At 38.9% G+C, this 21,547-nt stretch overlaps 2 protein-coding genes across 16 annotated transcripts in view; both read left to right on the top strand.

Moving 5' to 3' along the window:
* The window catches only part of ARB2A (ARB2 cotranscriptional regulator A), a 493,438-nt gene that overhangs the window by 352,885 nt on the left and 119,006 nt on the right, over nucleotides 1-21,547 (top strand). For 8 of the 15 annotated variants that reach the window (XM_055387115.2, XM_055387121.2, XM_055387117.2 and 5 more), the window contains one exon: nucleotides 14,878-14,913. The exons of 6 other annotated variants lie outside the window; for them this stretch is intronic. In XM_055387115.2, the coding sequence (XP_055243090.1) occupies nucleotides 14,878-14,913 (36 nt within the window). Of the gene's footprint in view, nucleotides 1-14,858; nucleotides 14,914-21,547 lie in introns of those variants that run through there. One more of the 15 variants, XM_055387120.2, reaches the window with a different exon arrangement.
* Nucleotides 14,920-18,166, top strand: POU5F2 (POU domain class 5, transcription factor 2). The gene has a single exon (XM_019027556.3). The coding sequence runs from the start codon at nucleotides 16,909-16,911 to the stop codon at nucleotides 17,893-17,895; it is 987 nt and encodes a 328-aa protein (XP_018883101.2). The 5' UTR covers nucleotides 14,920-16,908; the 3' UTR covers nucleotides 17,896-18,166.

The raw sequence follows: 21,547 nt of genomic DNA, 5'->3' as shown, positions 1-21,547 counted from the left end.
GTTGAATAGAATGTGTATTCTGCGGTTGTTGGATGAAATGTTCCGTATATATCTGATAAGTCCATTTGTTCCAAGGTATAGTTTAAATCCATTGTTTCTTTGGTAACTTTCTGTCGTGATGACCTGTCTAGTGCTGTCAGTGGAGTATTGAAGTTCCCTACTATTTTTGTGTTGCTGTCTATCTCATTTCTTAGGTCTATTAGTAATTGTTTTATAAATTTGGGAGCTCCAGTGTTAGATGCATGTATGTTTAGGATTGTGATATTTTCCTGTTGGACATGGCCTTTTACCATTATATAATGTCCCTCTTTGTCTCTTTTAACTGCTGTTGCTTTAAAGTTTGTTTTGTCTCATGTAAGAATAGCTACCTCTGCTTGCTTTTGGCATCCATTTGCATGAAATGCTGTTTTCTACCCCTTTACTTAAGTTTATGTGAGTGCTTATGTGTTAGGTGGGTCTCCAGAAGGCAGCAGATAGTTGGTTGGTGAGTTGTTATCCATTCTGAGGTTCTGTATTTTTTAAGTGGAGCATTTAGGTCATTTACTTTCAATGTTAGTATTGAAATGTGTGGTACCATTGCATTCCTCCTGCTCTTTGTTGCTTGTGTACGTTGGTTTTTTTGTTTTTTGATTTTGCTTTTTAACTTGTATTTTTGTTTTTTAGGTCCTGTGTGATTTAAGCTTCAAAGAGGTTCTGTTTTGATGTGTTTCCAGGGTTTGTTTCAAGATTTAGAGCTCCTTTTAGCAGTTCCTGTAGTGGTAGCTTGGTAATGGAGAATTCTCTCAGCATTTGTCTGAAAAAGACTGTATCTTTTATATGTGATGCTTAGTTTCACTGGATACAAAATTCTTGGCTGATAATTGTTTTGTTTGAGGAGACTGAAGATAGTGCCCCCTATCCCTTCTGGCTTGTAGGGTTTCTGCTGAGAAATCTGCTGTTAATCTGATAGGTTTTTCTTTATAGGTTACCTGGTGCTTCTGTCTTACAGCTCTTAAGATTCTTTCCTTCATCTTAACTTTGGATAACCTGAGGACAATGTGCCTAGGTGAAGATCTTTTTTGTGATGAATTTCACAGGTGTTCTTTGTGCATCTTGTATTTGGATGTCTAGGTCTCTCACAAGACTGGGTAAGTTTTCCTGGATTATTCCCCCAAATATGTTTTCCAAGCTTTTAGAATTCTCTTCTTCCTCAGGAACACCAATTATTCTCATGCTTGGTCATTTAACATAATCCCAGACTTCTTAGAGGCTTTGTTCATATTTTCTTATTCTTTTTTCTTTGTCTTTGTTGGATTGGGTTAATTAGAAGACCTTGTCTTTGAGCTCTGAATTTCTTTCTTCTACTTGTTCAATTCTATCACTGAGACTTTCCAGAGCATTTCACATTTCTCAAAGTGTGTCCCAAAGTTTCCTGAATTTTTGATTGTCCTTTCTTTAAGCTATCTATTTTCTGAATATTTCTCCCTTCACTTCTTATATCATTTTTTGGATTTGCTTGCATTGGACTTCGCCTTTCTCTGGTGCCTCCCTGATTAGCTTAATAACTAACCTCCTGAATTCTTTTTCAGGTAAATCAGGGACTTCTCCTTGGTTTGGATCCATTGCTGGTGAACTAGTGTGATTTTTTTGGGGGGGGTGTTGACGAGCCTTGTTTTGTCACATTACCAGAGTTGGTTTTCTGGTTCCTTCCCATTTGGGTAGGCTCTGTCCAAGGGAAGGTCTAAGGCTGAAGGCTGTCATTTAGATTCTTTTGTCCCACAGTGTGTTCCCTTGGTGTAGTACTCTCCCCCTTTTCTTATGGATGCGGTTTCCTGTGAGCCAAACTGCAGTGATTGTTGTCTCTCTGCTGGGTATAACCACCCAGCGAGTCTACCCCGTTCTGGGCTGGTACTAGGGGGTCTGTACAGAGTCCTGTGATGTGATCTTCTGTTGGATTCTCAGCGTGGATACCAACGCCTGTTCCAGTGGAGGTGGCTGTGGTGTGCAGGGGACTCTGTGAGGGTTCTTAGTTTGGCGGTTTATTGCTTTATTTTTGTGCTGGTTGGCCTCCTGCCAGGCAGTGGCACTTTCCAGAGAACATCAGCTGTAGTAGTATCCAGAGGGACCAGCGGTGGGCAGGGCCCTAGAACGCCCAAGATTATATGTCCTTTGCCTTCAGCTACCAAGGTAATTAGGGAAGGATCATCATATGGGGGCAGGGTTAGGCATGTCTGAGCTCAGACTCTCCTTGGACAGGTCTTGCTGTAGCTGCTGTGGGGTATGGGAGTGAGATTTCCAGGTCACTGGAGTTGTGTACCTAGAGGGATTATGGCTGCCTCTGCAGAGTCATGCAGGTTGTCAGGGAAGTGGGGGAAAGCCGGCAGTCACAGGCCTCGCCCAGCTCCCACACATACTGAAGGGCTGGTCTCACTTCCACCATGCCCCCGACAACGGCCCTGAGTCTGTGTCCAGGCGGAGGGCAAGACATGCTTGAAAACTTGCCCCAGGCTACTCGCCTCCCAGCTGCAAAAGTAAAAGGGCTTGGTTCTCGCCTGTGGAGTCTGCACACCGGATTTGCACCCTCCCCCGAGTTCTGGCCAGGAGGCTTCTCGCCCTTTTCAAATTGTTGGAAAGTTCAGCTAGAGATTTCCTTCTCCCTGTGGAATTTTATCCCCTGCTCCTCTGGCTGCCCTCCAGTTGGATCCCTGTGATGCCAGGCAGGAATGGCCTGCTAGGGGACCCAGCAAGCTCCCAGCGCATTTCTGCTGCTTCCTCTACCCCTGTATTTCACTCGGCTCTCCAGATTGACCCAGCTCCAGGTAAGGTTGGAAACTTCTCCAGCAAATAGACCTTTAGTTTCTCCAGTGGGGCTGTGTGTTTGGGAGTGGAGGCTCTCCCTTTCCCACTTCCGCAGTGGGGGCACTCAGTATTTGGGCTGTCTCCCAGGTCCTGCAGGAGCAGTCCGCTTATGTCTGCATCCTCTCAGGATTGCTGGTTTGTTCTTGCAGTCAATCTAGAGCTAGAATTCACAATGCAAGCCTCTGCATGCTGCTGTATCCAGAGCTGCAATCCAGTCCTGCCTCCTGTCAGCCATGATGATCTTACCTCCTCTAAAGACCAATTTTCACTCTATTTATAGTGTTTTCTACTTATAAAATTGGCCAGTTAAGGACACTGTTATTCAGAGAATGGTGTAATCAGTTAATAGGATCTATATTTATTTTATAGTCCATATTTTAATTATTTATTATAAAGTGGCAACAGTAAATATCTGCCTCACTTATCTTGTATAAATATGAGGACAATTTGTGTATTTTCTGGAGGGACATTTTGAGTTCATCAGAAGGAAGACACTGAAAAATTCCACATGGTACTATATACTCCCATTAGGCATTTTAGAATTTAAGGCTATAATTTAAAACTATTATTGATTATTCTAATTCTATAGGACTGAAAAGGCATTTGCAGAAATACTCTCATTTTCCTGTTTCTATTTCTGTTTATACGGAACAAATAACTTATTTATTTAGGCTTTCCTGTGTTCTCTGGGCCATTGATAAGGGTCACAAAATATTACACAGAAATCAGAGCCACAGAAAGATGATAGAAAATGTAGTGAAGAAATTAAAAGGAAAATTAATAGTTGAAGGGAAAATATTCATAGGACATAGAAATATGGAAGCAATAAAGCTGAAAGAGACATTGTGGTAGCAGTTAGATAAAATTAGAAATGATCTTCTGTGATGTGCTGCTCCCCCAAAATAGTCAATTTAATTTTTGACTGTGTATGAGGGGGCATTCTGTCAGGGTGAGAGGAAAGGAAAATATAAATGTTTGAAAACAGACAAGTGTATAGAGCACTGATATCTTCTGACTTCTTACAAGTTGGCACAGCTTGCTTTGGCTGGTGCATGACTCACAGGACACTCTTTGCTAGATTGGTTCTACCTGGGGCTGTGTTTGGAGAAGTGCTGCTGCTAAGGCTTATGTACTTTCAGCCCCCTCCAAATGTGCTCCCTAAGTGCCTTTACGTATGCCCATTCAGTCTTCATACATTAATTCAGTGAGTTGTCATTGTGTACAGGACATTGCTGTGGGTACCAGGGATACAGCAGTGAATTGCAATAGATGAAGGTCCCACACAGAGCTTACATTCTAGTAAGGGAGACTAACAGTAATCAAGATAAGTAAGAAAAGTATATAGGATGTCAGAAGTTTATTGTCTGTCTCTCCTACTAGAATGTGAGCTCCATGTAGGAGAAAAATATAAAGCAGGAAGGGAAGACTAGAAGAGAGGGTATGAATTTTGAGACTTGTTTTACCAGTCCTTTAAGATTTACAGTAACCATAAAGCAGAGTTACCGGCAAATTATTATTATTCCACTATTCCTAAAGTGGCTATAAGAAAGTATACTATTTGTACAGTGCTCTAGGCATCACAGACAAGGTTACTTATATCCAGCAGTAGATGAACAGAGTTTTGCTACCCTACATCCCTCCTGTCTGACCTGAATTGTGAGGGAATCTTGACATGCCTTTGGCCACTTTGTACCAGGCACACAGGATGGAAGGCTCTACCTTAAAGTGTCATTTTTCTGCATGCTATTGAGGAAAGACCTGAACCTAGATTCACTAAAATTATGTTGTCTAAACACCTGATACCTGTCAGCATATGTTCTCCCAGAACTTATAACCATCACATTATTCCTTGCCCCTACTATAGCTTAGACAGGCATTTCTGTTATTTCAGCTTCCCTAGAACACTTGATATAAATCTAGGCACTTCAAAATTAGAAAGATAACAGAATACAGTAAATGTATTTTAAAAAGAAGAAAGGAAAAGGAAAACAACCAAGCATAGTAGATGTCTTCTGGGTTAAGAATTAAACTTGAGAAGTTCCTCTATTTAGATGGGCCTTTCTTGGATTTGGAAGTAAAGAAGGGGACCATTGATCATATGTACCTAACTACTAAGCCCCGTTTTCTCATCAGAACATGAAATGGAAAGTTAGCAATTATGAGGTGAATTTGAATTGTAGACAACCTGCTAATGTAACCCTAATTTTTATTTGCTTAAATAGTCCAGGTTGACTGTTTACACTGACTGAACTTACTGAATATTTGCTAAATAGTCACTTCACTTTATTGCTGAAAATACCTCTTGAGGAGATGACATTAAGGAGTTATATCTCTTCTTTGTTAGTGAATAATCACTTCCTTCTAAAGATAGCCATGAAAAATCAACAGTAATTGCCTCTAGAATGTGGTGTCACTCAGAATGTGCAGACAAGTTGAGTTGTCTAATATGTTTTTAGACACAGCTCAAATTAATCAGGTAATTGAAAATCTATACTTTGCCTTGTAAACATATCTTGAAATTCAAGGCATATTAGCATATATGATACTGTACTACTTTTGAGTATGTGTACTAGTCAAGAAGTATAGCATTCCTCTTTGCATTCGGAAGATATTATAATCCTTTAAGTGATGTTTTCATGAACTAAATAACACTTTTCAGACAGTTTTTATTACTGTAGAGTTAACCTTGTAGCTTTTAGTTATCAGTTCCTCTATTCATTGTTGTATGCTACCTTATAATTATTAGTTAATGTAAGGGATAAGTATTGTAAAAGTTGACCACCAGGAACTCTGTGTTTTCAGTTTATCATTCATAATAAATAGTTGAAATCAGGAACTCTCAGAAAGTTATTAATTAAAGAATCATTTAAGATAACTTATCTAAATATAAAATCTTCATTTATATAGATCACTAGTATATATAATCATTTGCCCTGAGTATATATATTTCATCAGGTCCAATATTATCCTGTGATTTTGACTTTTTCAGTTTTCCAGTAATTCCAATGAATATAAGTAGTCTCACTCCAAAAATCTCACTTAAAAAAAATTAAAAATAGCCACCATGTTTTTTACAGTTTTCTGAACCAATTTGTGAAAAATCCTTCGAAGAATTTGGCAGTAAAGGTGGCAACTCTCCTTTCCTAAGCTAACTCTTTTCTTTAAAGATAAAAAATTTTTTTAACTAATTATTTTTGGAATGCTTTTAGATAAATAACTGAATAATAAGAATTTGTATTTGTACTTAAAATTATAAGTTTTGAGTTAATATGGAAACACTATTCCTTTTACTGCCCGCATAGGAATAGCTTCATGGCTTTTAATGCTCTGTCTGTAATTGTTGGAAAAAATAAGTCAGGGACCAGTGGTACCTAAGACAGATATTTTCATCCCTTTTATCATATGTTAAGTCTTGATCTCCCTTCCTATGGCTGTCTTTACTTCGCTTGCCCTCTGTTAGCTCTATCTGGTTCACTGCCCTTGGTGGGTCTCTCTATGTCTGTTTATTGACTCTGGGTCTCTTTCTTATCTGGCTTAGCCTCTATGCCATGTCTTTATGGCTTCCAGTTTCCCCGACCTGAAGACTCTGTCCTTCCAGCCATGGAATCACATCCCCCCAGCCCAAATGTTTCTGTCTTCTCCTGCCTGACTGTGGTGTGCCTGGGCTCACTTGCCCTTCACTTCCCTTTGACGTGGGCTTTGTGTCTCTCTCAAGCCACAAGCTCACTGTCTGCTCTCGCCTACACATTCTGTGTGCCCCCATGTAAACCCTCTCAGCCTGCTCTGTCTTGTCATAAACAGACTGACAGCAAGTCACCAGTAATAAATCTGTCTGCTGGCCAAAATATTCCCAAAACATACATCTTCAAAGAAAACTGCATTGCTTTCTAGAGGTGATTTAGAACATCTAAAATGCATATTCTTTGGTACTAAAATGAACTTTCAAAGTGAACATTAGGCACTACACATAAGCCAAATATTCTTTATTTATAAAATCTCAAGATGTTCAGAGTTGATTATCAGCACTTTAAAAGCAGGAGTGTAATTTTTTTTAAGTTTTTACTTTTTCGTGTTTCTTAAAATATAGTCTTTTTCCAAAGGAAAATATTTCTATTTAATGATAAATTTTAAGAGATAATTTGTTTGGATTAATGACTTCAGTTTGTAGGTGCAAAAATTAATTTAACTGATATTTGATGTCAAAGTATTCTTTGAGACCTTGTGCTATCATTTCTGTCCATAGTGTCTGTTAATATCCCCTTCAGCCATACATATCTGACCGTAACTATTCAATATATTGTACCAATAAATGAAAACATCTTATACCAGCTAGTTTATAGATGTTTTGCATAACTGCCTGCCACAATCCTTGACAGAATTCAGTTGTATTATATAATTTCTTAAATTCTAAAGTGCTATAGAAGTGACTTGTTAAAAAAGTTGGGGCAAAAAAAAAAAAAAGTTGGGGCAAAAAAACATACACCCTACCTTAAGCTTTTTGTAGCAATGATTTCTATAAATGAGACTTTTTAAGGAGACCCTAAGTTAAAAGTTATTGATAATCTAAAATCAAAATTGGCATGAAGATTCTTTTGTTCTTAGCTAATATTTCAGAAGTTTTAAAGTAATGTAAACATTTTCAGATTTTTTACTTTTATTTAGTTTTTAAAAATTCTCTTCAAGGAAATTTAGTCTTCTGTCAATATTAATTTATATGAAATACTAGCTAAACTTCTCCTTCTCAGTTTCCAGATGGAAGGTGATTAAATTTAAAATAAGACATTGTTGGCTGCGTATGATGGCTCATGCCTGTTATCATAGCACTTCGGGAGGCAAAGGTGGGGATAGCTTGAGGCCAGGAATTTGAGACCAGCGTGGGCAACATAGTGAGACCCGTCTCTACAAAAAAATAAAAATAAAAATAAATTAGCTGGGCCTGATGGAGCATGCCTGTCTCAGCTACTTGGGAGGCTCAGATGGGCAGGTCACTTGAGCCTGGGAGGTTGAGGCTGCAGTCACCCATGAGTGTGCTGCTGCACTCCAATCTGGGCAATGGAATGAGACCCCATCTCAAAAATAAAATAAGACATTGTTAATTTAAGGCCACAAATATAAGTGATTAAATATAACCAATATGTAGGAAAGCTGCTGTATGTTAAATTAGAGGTACTCAGTTTGAATATTACAGTGACAAGTATAGCCTTCCATAATCACTGTAGTTTAGATTTTTGCCATATTTTTCTTATGAAGGAGTAATCACTCATTTATTTTTGCTTTTCTTCAAAAACAATATCAAGCACGTACAAATCAGCATAAGTAGCAAGGCTTGAATTTTTAGATAATCCAAATTTAATTATTTTACCAATTAGTTAATCATCTTCAATTCATCCCCCCAAAATTAGAGCCTAATTTCATGTCTTACCCCTAATTTGCATTATTCTTGATTCTCTTGAGGCGAGAAACTAACTAAATATTTATTCTTGAATTACACAAAGATGTATTGAACACCTAATGTATTAGGCACCAGTCTAGGCTCCAAGGGTATAAAGAGTATTAGGCATGACTTCTGCCCTCAAGGAGCTCACAATCTCCTAGAAAGAAGTCTTGTGTTTACTGCAAAGATTCTCTGCTCCTAGTGAGAGAATGATCATTGAAATGGGTGGTGGGGTTGGGAGTAGAGGAAATAAAGGGCTTCTGAGCTCTTTTGGAATCCAAGAGTAACTTTTAGTTCACCAACACCCTTTTTTTTAAATGACACTCTAATGTTATTGAAGAGTTAGTGCATCTTCTGAAAGTATCCACCTTCCTTCCATACTTCATGAAAATCTGACTTTTTACTCTAGATATTACAAACAAGTATATGTTACTTGTCATTTCAAACTCTTTAATAGTTGTATGTCAGCATTTACCAGGAAGATCTTGGGATTTATCATTACTATGGGAAATTTGTATTCTCCCAAATATGTGGACAGTTAATGGCCAGATAAATATTCACAATCACACTGTCTATAAAATGGGGTAAGACTAGTATCATCTCATTGGGTTATATTGAGAATTAAGTGAAATAATTTATATTCTTAAAACAGTACCTGGCATATAGTAAGAACTTCATAATTCTTCACTTTGCATAGTTTTGATATACACAAATTTTTGCTACCATGGTTTAGTTAAATAACATCAGTTCCCCAGACAACAAGATTCAAAGTTCAGTTACCACAATGTATTACCTGTAAATGCATTAAGAACAAACTTTGCCACTAGCCCTTCAGTCCACAGATCTCTGTGTGAATAACAGATGCACATCATGATCAATGGCCAATCACATCACTTTTTTCAAACTCTGTCACTGATTGGTCACTTCATATCTGCTTTCAGTTCATGTACAGATGGCATTGTCTCCCATTTTACAAGAATGGATGATCAAAAGAGAGACTTGACCAACACACATGACAGTGCAGTAAAGAAATGAAGCACTGGAAATGAAATTGAAAGTGTTTATGACAAAAAAGATGAAGATATCCCAGAGAAAGTGACACTGGCAAACAAAAAAGCAAGACAAAAAAAAACTCTCATGTTAAATGAACTCTCAGAGCTGTTTCACAACATTGAAAGTGCAAAGGATAAAATGTTGAAAGCTGATTGAAACTTAAGATTATGACATTTTGCCCAGGCATAGAAAAGATATGGTTAAACCATACCATAAGTGATATGATGAAAAGAAGGCAAGTACTGATCAATCTACTTTAAATAAGTTTTTTTACATAGAAATAAAGCACTTCAATTCTCAGTGTTTCTAATATTTAAAGTACAGTGTACTAAATAAAATTAGTTTTATTATTTTTTCTTTTTTATTTTTAGCTGACAATAGAGGCTTTTTAATATTTTAACAAAATTTTAAAGGTCATAGAAAAATCACAATTTATCCTTTTGATTATTATGATCACTTTGCATGGTTTCAGCTTGTATGGTCATTTTTATAGTCCCTCATCATCCAAAGCAAGGACTTCCTGTAGTTGTTATTAATAATTATTTTGTCCAGCAAGTCAAGTATTATAGTTTTAGGGAAACTGTTCATTGCTTTTCAATATTTGAGAATTTTAAAACTTTGTCATTTCTTTCCTGCCTCTGTCTTTTTATTTTCAAAGTGTTTAAGTTCTAATTCTAGTCATATCTTATCATAGGGGTTACCCTCAGAGCCTCCTGATATATTATACAGCAGTACAGTATTTAAACTCCTTATTTTACTATTCTTCAATATTCTACCCTATTTCTTCATTCTCCTAAGTCTTCTACTTAAATTTCATGCTAACCTTTTCCTTTTATTCTTCTTCCTGCTAATATTATATTCTTCCATACTCTCCTTCAACCCCTGAAAGCCTATCAGTTCTTTAATATATTGTCTTCCTTTCAAAATGACACCTGCCCTAGAACATATCCTTAAGAGAAACTTATTTAAATTCCTTGGCTTCTTCCTTATGTTTCATCTACATGTCTTTCAATCAGAAAAGACCAATGTCTTGCTTGAATTTAAATTATTACAGAAAATTCTATGTAAGCAAAATGTAAAATTCTAACTGGACATTAACTAGATTAGCACTTGCCAACAATGCCATGATTGGCAACAAAATAAGAATTAAAAATAAATACTGTGCATTTTCATTGTATACACTTTTGTACCTCTTGAGCCATGTGATTGTATAGGTGAATATTCAAAAAATAATGAAATTTACATTAAGTAAATCATCATAATAGAAATCTTGCTTTCAGTTTTCCACTCACAGTTGGTTTGATATAATTACTGCCAAGAGTTCTGAGGCTTTCAGAAGATGAAACCTTCATCTGCCTGATGTTTTCTGCACACACATAGAATGATGAGCAGGCTGCTGGGAGCTTGAGGAATGGACTAGAAGCAGATAAATTTTGATTTGGGCATGGGTGTTTTGCTCAAAGAGAGGCTGACAACCTAGTTTGTTCTCTTTAAGACCTTTGGGATTATAGTGAGGTGACTGGAAAAGGATTCAGTTTGATAAGCTGACTGAATGCTGTCTGATTATTTGTCAGGTTTAAAATGCTGAAAGAAGTTTTTAATCTATATATTTAGGTAAATTTTGCTTAGAATTTTTTGTCTGGTACTACCTCTTGAATTTTCCATGGTCATTGCTGCATTTAATGTTAGTTAAAATAAGAGTTCATTTTTCAGAAAAAAAACATCAGTGTGACTCTGTTTGGCTTGTTTCAGTTCATAGTTTCCTAAAGAGATTCCAAGGAAATTCTCAGAGGCCTCAAACTTGTGATGGTAATAGCATCAAAGTCAATTAATTTGGAATCTCTTTACAAAAATAATAATTCTCACAACACTTAAAAGAGTTATCTGCTGTAAACAGAAATTCTTTTCTACTTCTCATTTACTTCTCTGAGTCCATATCACATCATGATTACTAGTTTCCTTGGTCATAAGCTGTCATTTTTGTTAGTATATTTTATTGTGCAGTGCAATGAAAAATTTTTCTTTAAACCAGTTGTGCATCTCCTGCTCTAAAATGGAAGCAGAGTGATAATTTGAATGTAGAACATAGTGACTGCACCCTGACTAGAGTAATCAATGCAAGAACATCCTTAAAGCTTTTCTTCTGTAACAAGGGCAAACTCAGCTAAAAAGTTTGTTTAAATCATGCTTGGCATAACAAGAGCCTTTAAACTTTGTCTATCTCTGACTATCTATGAATATACCTGACTCATCATCATAGTGCCTTTCAACTCAGCCCCACTCAGCTCAACTGCTCTTCCTGCCTTTACAGATATTTAAAATTCCTTAAGGCTTCTGGTGCAGGCTGCAGGGTTTTTATACTTAATATCATTTTATTTTATAGCATAGGAAGTTCATAGCTCATGAATATCTCAGATTTGCAAAATAAAATGGAGGGCCTTTTCTCTGTGTACTCTGTCTCTTTTTGTTCTCTGACTATGTGGTGGTTGTGTCATATTTGTGTCATGAGCATTTGTTTCAAAGCAGCAATTACATCATTACAGCATTACAAAGCAGCCATTTTTAATATACTAAAAAGAACAGCAGCAAAAAGAAGTAATGTTTTTAAAAAGTCCTCATAATCTTAATCTGAAATTAAAGAAATCAAAGAAATTATTTTAGCAACACTACTACATTATAGCATTTCTCCACATACAAGAGTAAAAGCATCTTGTATTACTGTTATTTACAAATGGCTCTTCTTTCACCCATGTTCTTGTCCTCTGTTATCTCCTATAAAGAATAGTACTATTATCTATTATGAAAATTATCTTGAAAAGCAATAAATTATCCTATTTAGTAACTACCTTGATTTGATTAGCTCTTTTTCTATGTTATTACAACATAAGTGTTCTTATTGTATGTACTTTATTAGTTTTTCTTAATTGCCTAACTTATCTTTGATGCCTCACTTTGCTTTATACAGTTTAGTAAAGATCCACACAAAGGATTGACAGTTAATCATTTCAGTGTATTTTCAGGTAGTTTCCAGTGAACTAAATTGTTGTAATGTGTGATGTTAACTCTTTCACTGTGAGGTGGGAGGCATCATTCCTTAAAGTACTCAGCTGCCAGAGTTTTCCTGGATTACTGACTTTACTCCCTGGATCCAGAGAGGGTGTTCCCAGTATCTAGTCTCTGCATCTTGTCTTCTGCCTTAGCCTTTTGTCTTGCTCCTTAACTAATATGATTCTTGAGGTCCTACAACTGCCCATCTTAGTGGCAATGCCTTTACACCAGAATGCCTGGTCAGTGCTAACTTACTAGGACATCTGCAGAGTGGGGAGACGATAAAGATCAGCACCATCTAGTCTGCCCTGCCCTCTCTCTGACTTGGATATCATTCTTAGATCTTCTAGTCAGCTCTGTTGCTTTATTGCAGTCAAAAAGAAAATTTTTTTTTTTTTTGGAGACTCTGCTACAGAGAACTAGAGCTTCTTATAGACTCTTGAGCAAAGCCATGTCCTCCTCTGTCTCGAGTATGAGAAGCTTTTGGGAGGGATGCATTTGGAGGAATGATGAAGCAAGGATCACCTTCCTATCCAGTGAAATAACTGACCAACAGAATGACATAAAAGGCAGATCACTCTCACATCCAGATGTTTTCATGGACTTAACTATACTCAGAGCACTGTGACTAGCTTGTGCATTAGCATGTTACTTGGCACATAGGTATAAAATAAATGGTATGTCTATAATATGAATTTAGGTGGTTCCATATCTCTTAGCTGGAGAACTAAAACATAAAACTCTAGCTGTTTAAGGCAGCAAATGTATGTGAGTGGAAATTGCAGTAAGTTTAGAGGGGAGGGACATCACTGTGGTCCAGAATATAGGGCAAGACTTCTCAAAACTATGAAATTTGAACCAAACCCTACAAGGATGTTGATTCTTAACTCTGTGTTCACTGTTTCCTGCTTCTTATCATTTGTGGATCATGGCAGTTGGTTATGTCTCCTTAGAATAGGGAATTCTTAAGGAGAACCTAATAATAAAAATCCTGATACTTTTTATTTTTTAGCATTTCTGCTTAAAACAACTCTTTCAGAAAACCACCCTTGATTCCAAAGATCATAATAATAGAAAACTTCTTAACTTCCCTTTGGATGAGTATAGTTGTCCTGCTCTACTGACAGTTTCTCTTCTCCCTCATTTAGATTATAAATACATTGGGGACTGGAACCATGTGTTTCCATCCTTACTCTGTAATTCCCCATGGATAAGACTGGCCTGATTCTTACATTGTAATCTAATCACTTACTAAGAGTGATTTTTGTTGAAGGTGATGGATTAGCCTTTCAAATGCCCCAGCACAAACAGCACCAGTTGTCTTGGGCATTCCCATCAACTGCCTTCCTCTGATCTCTATTCCTGTTCCAACTAAATATGCTCCTACTTCGTTTCCCTGCTAACCCCATTTCCATAGGACGTTGAATATACTTTTAAGGAAATGGCAAGACTTCCCTTAAGAATATGGGCTTTTCTTTTTGGCAGTACATGCACATAAACTGGGAGATATGCACATTGGTAGATGAGATCTGACCAAGTACAAAGAAAGCCTTAAGTGAGAGCATCCAAGTAAATTTTAAAAACCCATCAAGTTAATATATAGCCTTACTTTTTTTTTCTTTTTTTTTTTTTTTTTGCGACTGAGTCTCACTCTGTCGCCCAGGCTGCAGTGCAGTGGCGCGATCTCGGCACACTGCAACCTCTGCCTCCCGGGTTCAAGCAATTCTCCTGCCTCAGCCTCCTGAGTAGCTGGGATTACAGGTCCGCGCCACCATGCCTGGCTGATTTTTGTATTTTTAGTACAGACGGGGTTTCACCAAATTGGTCAGGCTGGTCTTGAACTCCTGACTTCGTGATCCACCCACCTTGGCCTCCCAAAGTGCTGGGATTACAGGTGTGAGCCACCGTGCCTGGCCAAGGTTACTTTTTAATTTAGTAAATGTTTTTAGCCACTGTGTTTTAACTCAGTTTAAATATAATAAAGCTTTGCTCACATCTATTTGAACTCATGTTTTCTAATTCATTAAAAATATTTTCATTCAACTATTGTTTTTAAACCACTAATGAACCTTTTTCCTGTTCTTCTCTTATGAAAATGGGCTGTTAGCCAGGCGTGATGGCTCATGCCTGAAATCCCAACACCTTGGGAGGCCGAGGCAGGCGGATCACAAGGTCAGAAGATCGAGACCATCCTGGCTAATATGGTGAAACCCAGTCTCTACTAAAAATACAAAAAATTAGCCAGGCATGGTGGCAGGCGCCTGTAATCCCAGCTACTTAGGAGGCTGAGGCAGGGGAATCGCTTGAACCTGTGAGGCGGAGACTGCAGTGAGCCGAGATCGCGCCACTGCACTCCAGCCTGGGTGACAGAGCGAGACTCCGTCTCAAAAAAAAAAAAAAAAAAAAAAAAGAAAATGGCTGTTTTCAGTATGTGGACCTTAACATATATATTGCTTTCTCTTCTTTATCCCTCTTTGTGATCCAGCTTTCATTCTGTTTGGCAGATACTGATTGCTTCGTGATTTTGAAAAAAATAGCATGTAAGTACACCTCAAGAGAATAGATACCAGCAAAGTTATTCTTAAATGAACTTCTGTATATTGCAAGCTGTTTTTTATAGACTGTCATCTTAAAATCTAATTGAAGGCAAATATGGAAGTCTTTTTACCATTAATGCTACAGAGATTCACTTATTTAACATTAAATAAATATTGCTTGACTTCCTTCCATGTTCCAGGTATAGTTCCAGGTGCTGAGGATCTAGCAGTGAACAAGACAGACAATGACCCTGCTCATAGCCGGCACACGTTCTAGCAAGGGTTGCAGTAGAGATACAGATGACACATAACTAAGTACACAGCCTGTAGCGATGGCAGCCAATTTTCTGATTCTTTTTCCTTTACCATTGCTTCAAGGCCATATCTGCAATCTCAACACAACACAACACAACACAACCTGTAGTGTTGGGTTGAATTTAGTCTCAAGGTGCTGCCTTCATCTAGGAAGAGGTATTTAAGGGCCCAGGAAGATGAGGCTAGGAAGGAGATGGTAGACTTCAGATGTTTTAGGAGTCCCAGTATATAAGATTTGACACCCTGTGGAGAATAGAAAAAGTCAAGAACAGCTCCTAGGTTTAAGCTTGGATGACTGAGTTATTGATAACTAGTTCAAAAGTCCCGGGATGAGAGGTAGGTTTAGAAGTGTGGATAATGAATTTGACTTGGGGCAGTGAAAAATACAAAACTGGAAATTAGAAGAGAAGTCAGAACTGAAATACAAATTTGGCTGTTATCACCATTTCATGTAAATTTTAAAAGGAGAAGGAGCAAGAAGAGTTGTCACTATAGCCAGATACAGCAGGATGAGGGTTTTTTAAAAGGCCATTGGATTTGACAGCTGAAAAATCACTGATGACTTCAAGAAGACCAGTTTCAGTAGATGTGGGTGGGGACAGAGCCACATCATGGCTGGTTTAAAGAATGAAGGGCTATGATTGTCTAGCCAAGGTCATTTTGCTCTTCCTCCTAGGAAACATTGAAACTGAGGTCAGAGCCTCTCTTTCTCCCTCCCTCCTTAGCTTTCTCCACACAGGGCCCACAACTGGATGCCTGAGCTAGGGGCATGATGGAGGGACAAATTAATTGGGTCTCTGGTGGGATAAGGGCCCAAGGATAAAGGAGCCTGATGTTGGTGAGTCATATATTGCAGGGAGCATCCTCAGTGGGGGACAGTGGGTCAGGCCAGTTCAGAGACCTGTCTCTAGAGTGGTAAAGAGAAGACACACACCTAGATCTCTGTTGGTTGAGGAAACTCTGGACCAAGAAGCTGGGTTAGAATGGGAAACAAAAGGACCTTCAAGGCTGGGGGAAGAAACATGGAATTAGTTACAAAGTTCTGCCCCAGTGAGGGAGTGGAATCTGGCAGTTTGGGGGTGGGGTCAGGGGGTAGAATCTGAGGTAGTAAACTGATGTTAACTAGAAACTCAAGCAGGGATGCCTAGGTTTCTTAGGGCACAGGGACTGGGGATGTGCAAAGAGGAACTGTTGGCAGTACTTGTGACCATAAAGATAGTAGTGAGGGGGCAGTTTATGAATTGAGGGGTCGTCCCAGCAATATCTGGCATATAGATATTTAATAATTATTTGTGAAGACAAGAGGTTAGGTAGTTCCTGGGGATCAGGGGTCCTGAGTTTCTGAACAGGCATAAGAAAATACCTGGGTTCTATTCAGGCAGGGGATGGAGGCAGTGAGTAAGGGACTCCAGACAGCTTGGAGATGCAAATCCCAAAAGGGAGCTTTGTACCTCTATGGGAGTTGGAAGCAAAGGTCAGGGTAGGGGGCTCACTCCCTTAACCCTAGGACCCAGGAGTTCCTATGGATCTACCAGATTTCCCCGCCTACGCACAGGCACCCTTGGCTTGTAACGCCTTCTCCGCCCACTGGGGGGCGGGGCTTGAGGGGGCCGGTGGATGTTCTAAAGCCTCGAGGGCCATCAGTTCCTATCAGAGCCGCTGGCTGCGGGTGCCATTCCACCCATGGCCGGACACAGGCCCTCAAACCACTTCTGCCCCCTTCCAGGCAGTGGTGGGGGCGGCCCCAGAGGGCCGATGCCCCTGCGGGTTGACACTCTGACCTGGTTGAGCACCCAGGCGGCCCCTGGCAGGGTGATGGTCTGGCCGGCAGTCAGGCCAGGGGTCTGCCCAGCCCCTGAGGTGTGGAGGATTCCCCTGGGTCCCCTGCCACACGAATTCCGGGGCTGGATAGCACCCTGCAGGCCCCGTCTTGGAGCTAGTGAGGCAGGGGACTGGTTGCGACGCCCCTCCGAAGGCGCCCTCCCGGGGCCCTACATTGCCCTGCGGAGCATCCCGAAGTTGCCGCCGCCAGAGGACATCTCGGGCATACTGAAAGAGTTGCAGCAATTGGCCAAGGAATTGAGGCAGAAGAGGTTGAGCCTAGGGTACTCGCAGGCCGAGGTGGGGATCGCTGTGGGAGCTCTATTTGGGAAGGTGCTTAGCCAGACGACTATCTGCCGCTTCGAGGCCCAGCAGCTAAGCGTCGCCAACATGTGGAAGCTGCGACCACTGCTGAAAAAGTGGCTGGAGGAAGTGGAAGCAGAGAACCTTCTGGGCTTATGCAAAATGGAGATGATCCTGCAACAGTCTGGGAAGTGGAGACGGGCAAGCAGAGAGCGACGAATCGGAAACAGCCTGGAGAAATTCTTCCAGCGGTGCCCTAAGCCCACACCCCAGCAAATCAGCCACATTGCTGGGTGCCTCCAGCTGCAGAAGGATGTGGTTCGAGTTTGGTTCTATAACCGCAGCAAGATGGGCAGTCGACCAACCAATGATGCTTCCCCACGGGAGATTGTGGGGACAGCCGGGCCTCCTTGCCCAGGAGCACCAGTGTGCTTTCACCTGGGACTGGGGCTCCCAGTGGATATCCCCCACTATACACGTCTCTACTCTGCAGGGGTAGCCCACTCCTCTGCCCCAGCCACCACTCTGGGCCTCCTCAGATTTTAGGGCTGAGGGGCTTGCCCTTCACGGCACGGTTGGAGAGGGGAGAAGAAGGGAAAACCCAGGAAATGTCCCTGGGGTTCATTTGAGGGCTTTTAGTATTAATTTCTCATTCACTGTCTAAAGAAGTTAAGGATACATAGTAGGGAATGGGGGTGGGAATTGTTCAAGAAAAACCTGGGAGAGAAGATGAAGTTTATTGCAGTTTTGTGTTTTCCCTTTGTTTTTCCCTAGCATTGGTTTAAAGGTACATTACAGTATATAGATGGTTTCGATATTTTGTTCCTTTTTTTATTAAATATTGTGTCTGTTATTCCTTGTGGTTATCAGTAAACATAGGGTTTAAATTTTTTTATAAACACAATACTAAGTGAAAAACTCAAGTCACAGAAGACTACCTTAGTATACAATTTTTTACTTAAAATCAAGCAGAACTCTGTGTAAACACAAACACAAAATCCAGGATAATAGTTATCTTGAGGGAATGACTTGAGAATGTGATAGGGAAGAAACACACAGAGCCCACCTAGAGCCCTTGCTGAAACACCTGAGCTTTCTTGGAAGATTCTTTTTTTTTTTTTTTTCTGATTTACCTTTTCATTTCTGGTGCCCCAGCTTCATGTCAGGGTCTCAGTTCATCTCCCTACTTTATGCAGTCCCGTGGGACTATGTCTTGTCCTGCCACAGTCACTGTATTCTAAACTCCTTTGTTACTGAGGTTGGCAAGCTGGACTTCAGAGCTTCGGTCCCAGCTGTAGCTTACTCCTCCAGTTTTCACCTCTATTTGGTTCCCTGGGAATTTCCCTTACTTTCTCTTGATCTCTTATAATGGTTTTGAGAGGATATTTGTAATAGTTTATCCAAACTTCCCTGGTGGTTTTTGCCATTATACGTCAAATAACTCTTCTAATTTCATCACTGAAATTGGTCTTTTCAGCTTTCCACTTCTACTTTGGTCAGTTTTGGTCACCATATACTAAATGGAAACCATTTAGTACCTCTGTGTTTTCAAATCTGCTGTCACACACCTGCATGCTCTATTTATTGTCCTAGAATTCTATCAGTATGTATTATGTCAGAGTTTATGTCTTATTTCTGGATACTAATCTTGTCAATTTGTGCTTTTTTTGTGATCAGTCTTGCAAATGTTTTATCTATAGGTATTTTCAAAGTATAAGCTTTTTTACTTATTCTACTTACTACAATTTTTATTCCCTAGTTAATTAATTTTTACTTCATTCTTCTTAATTTTTTCCTAGTTTCTTCTGGTTTCTTTCATTGTTCTTTTTTAGATAATTTTTAGATGAGTACTTAGTTTCTTTCTTTCTTTTTTTTTTCTAGTGGCTGTATAGAGAATAACTCTTGTGGGCCCAAGAGTGCAAACCAGGAGCCCAATAAGAGACTTAACTCTGGGCCGGGCATGGTGGCTCATGCCTGTAATCCCAGCACTTTGGGAGACCAAGGCAGGCAGATCACAAGGTCAAGAGATCGAGAGTTAACTCTGATCTTCTGACCTCAAGTCCAGGGATAATTTTACTGTCACACAAGTCAGGTGTGAGTAAGCTTTTTATTTAATCTTTTCTTCATGAGACTGTAGAAACTGTACCTTTGCCTATTTTTGTGTGTGTGATAAAATACAAAATTTGCCATTGTAATGATTTTAAGTGTAAATTCAGTGACATTAATTACATTCACAATGTTAGTCAACCATCACCACTATCCATTTCCAACATTTTTCCATCACTCCAAACATAAACTCTTCTCATTAAGCAATAACTCCATTCCCCTATCCCCTACCCCTGTTAACCTTTCTGTGAATTTGCCAGTTCTAAGCAGTTCATATTCATGGAACCATACAACATTTGACCTTTTGTATCTGGCTTATTTCACTTAGCACATTTTCAAGGTTCATCTGTGTTGTAGTGTGTATCAGAACTTCATTCCTTTTTTATGACTGAATAATATTCCATTGTATGGATATGTACCACATTTTGTTTATCCATTCCTCTGATGATGGGCACTTAGATTGCTTTCATTAATAGCCAGTGGGCTATTGTGAATGATACTGCTATGAACATTTACATATAATAATCTATTTGTTTATCTGTTGTTTCAGTTCTCTTGGATGTATACATAGGAGTGGAATTTCTGAGTCATACAGTAATTCTATGCTTAACTTTTTGGGAAACTACCAAACTGTTTTCCATAGTGAAGGCACCATTTTACATTCCCACCAGCAATCTACAAGAGTTCTAGTTTTTGCATATCCCTGGCAACGCTTGTTATTTTTTAAAAAATTATAGCCATCTTGGTAGCTATTAAGTGGTGTCTCATTGTGGTTTTGATTTGTATTTCTCTAATGACTAATGATGTTGAGCATCTTTTCATATGCTTATTGTCTATTTTGTATCTTCTTTAAAGAAATGTCTATTCAAGTCCTTTGCCTATTTTTAAAATTGGGTTGTTTGTCTTTTCTTCATAGAGTCTGGATATTAAGCCCTTATCAGATAGATGGTTTGCAAGTATTTTCTCCCATTCTGTGGGTTGTCCTTTTACTCTTTTGACTGTATCTTTTGATGCAGACAGACTTTAATTTTTATTAAGTCCAGGTTATCCATTTTTTCTTTTGTTGCTTAGGCTTTTCATGTTGCCAAATGCAAAGTCATGAAGATTTGCTCCTGTGTTTTCTTCTATGAATTTTACAGTTTTATTTATTAAATTTAGGACTTTGATCCATTTCAAGTTAATTTTTGTATATGGTATGAGGTAAGTGCCCAACTTCGTTCTTTTGCATGTGGATAGCCAGTTTTCCCAGCACCATTTGTTGAGGAGATGTTCTTTCTGCATTGAATGATCTTAGCACCCTTGTCAAAAATCAGTTGACCACACATGTGAGGGATTATTTCTGGGCTCTCAACTCTCTTCTGTTGGTCTATATGTCTGTCTTTATGCCAGTACCACACTGTTTTGACTACTGTAGCTTTGCAGTAAGTTTTGAAATGGGGAAGTGTGAGTCTTCCAATTTTGTTCTTCCATATATATATATATGGCACATATATATATATATGGCATATATATACGTGCCATATGTATATATACACACACACACACCATTGTGGGTTACTTGAAATTTCATAGGAATTTTAGGATCAGTTTTTCTATTTCTGCCGAAAACATCATTGAGATTTTGTTACAGAGTGCATTGAACCCTCATATTGCTTTAGGGAGTGTTGTCATCTTAGCAATTTTAAGTCTTCCAATCCATGAACACAAGCTGTCTTTCCACTTATGTCTTCTTTAATTTCTTTGAGCAATGTTTTAGTTTTCAGTGTACAAGCCTTTCACTTTCTTAAAGTTATTTGTGGGTATTTTATTCTTTTGGATACTACTGTAAATGGAATAGTTTCCTTCATTTCCTTTTGAAATTGTTCATCGCTAATGGATAGAAATACAACTGATTTTCCTGTGTTGATTTTGTATCCTGCGACTTTGCAGATTTAGTTCTAACCAGTTTTTTGGTGCATTCTTTAGGGTTTTCTACATATAAATCATATCATCTGTGAATAAAGATAGTTTTGCTTCTTCCTTTCCGATTTGGATACCCTTTCTTTTTCTTACTCACTTGCTCTGGCAAAAATGTGTAGTACTGTGTTGTATA

This window comes from Gorilla gorilla, chromosome 4 (genome assembly GCF_029281585.2).
Source record: "Gorilla gorilla gorilla isolate KB3781 chromosome 4, NHGRI_mGorGor1-v2.1_pri, whole genome shotgun sequence".
Taxonomy (NCBI): Eukaryota; Metazoa; Chordata; class Mammalia; order Primates; family Hominidae; genus Gorilla; species Gorilla gorilla.
The sequence above is the reverse complement of the archived record's forward strand: the minus strand, read 5'-3'. Positions and strand labels throughout refer to the sequence as shown.

Coding starts and splice junctions, on each gene's coding strand:
- POU5F2 (XM_019027556.3), top strand. CDS start 16,909: ATGGCCGGACACAGGCCCTCAAACCACTTCTGCCCCCTTCCAGGCAGT.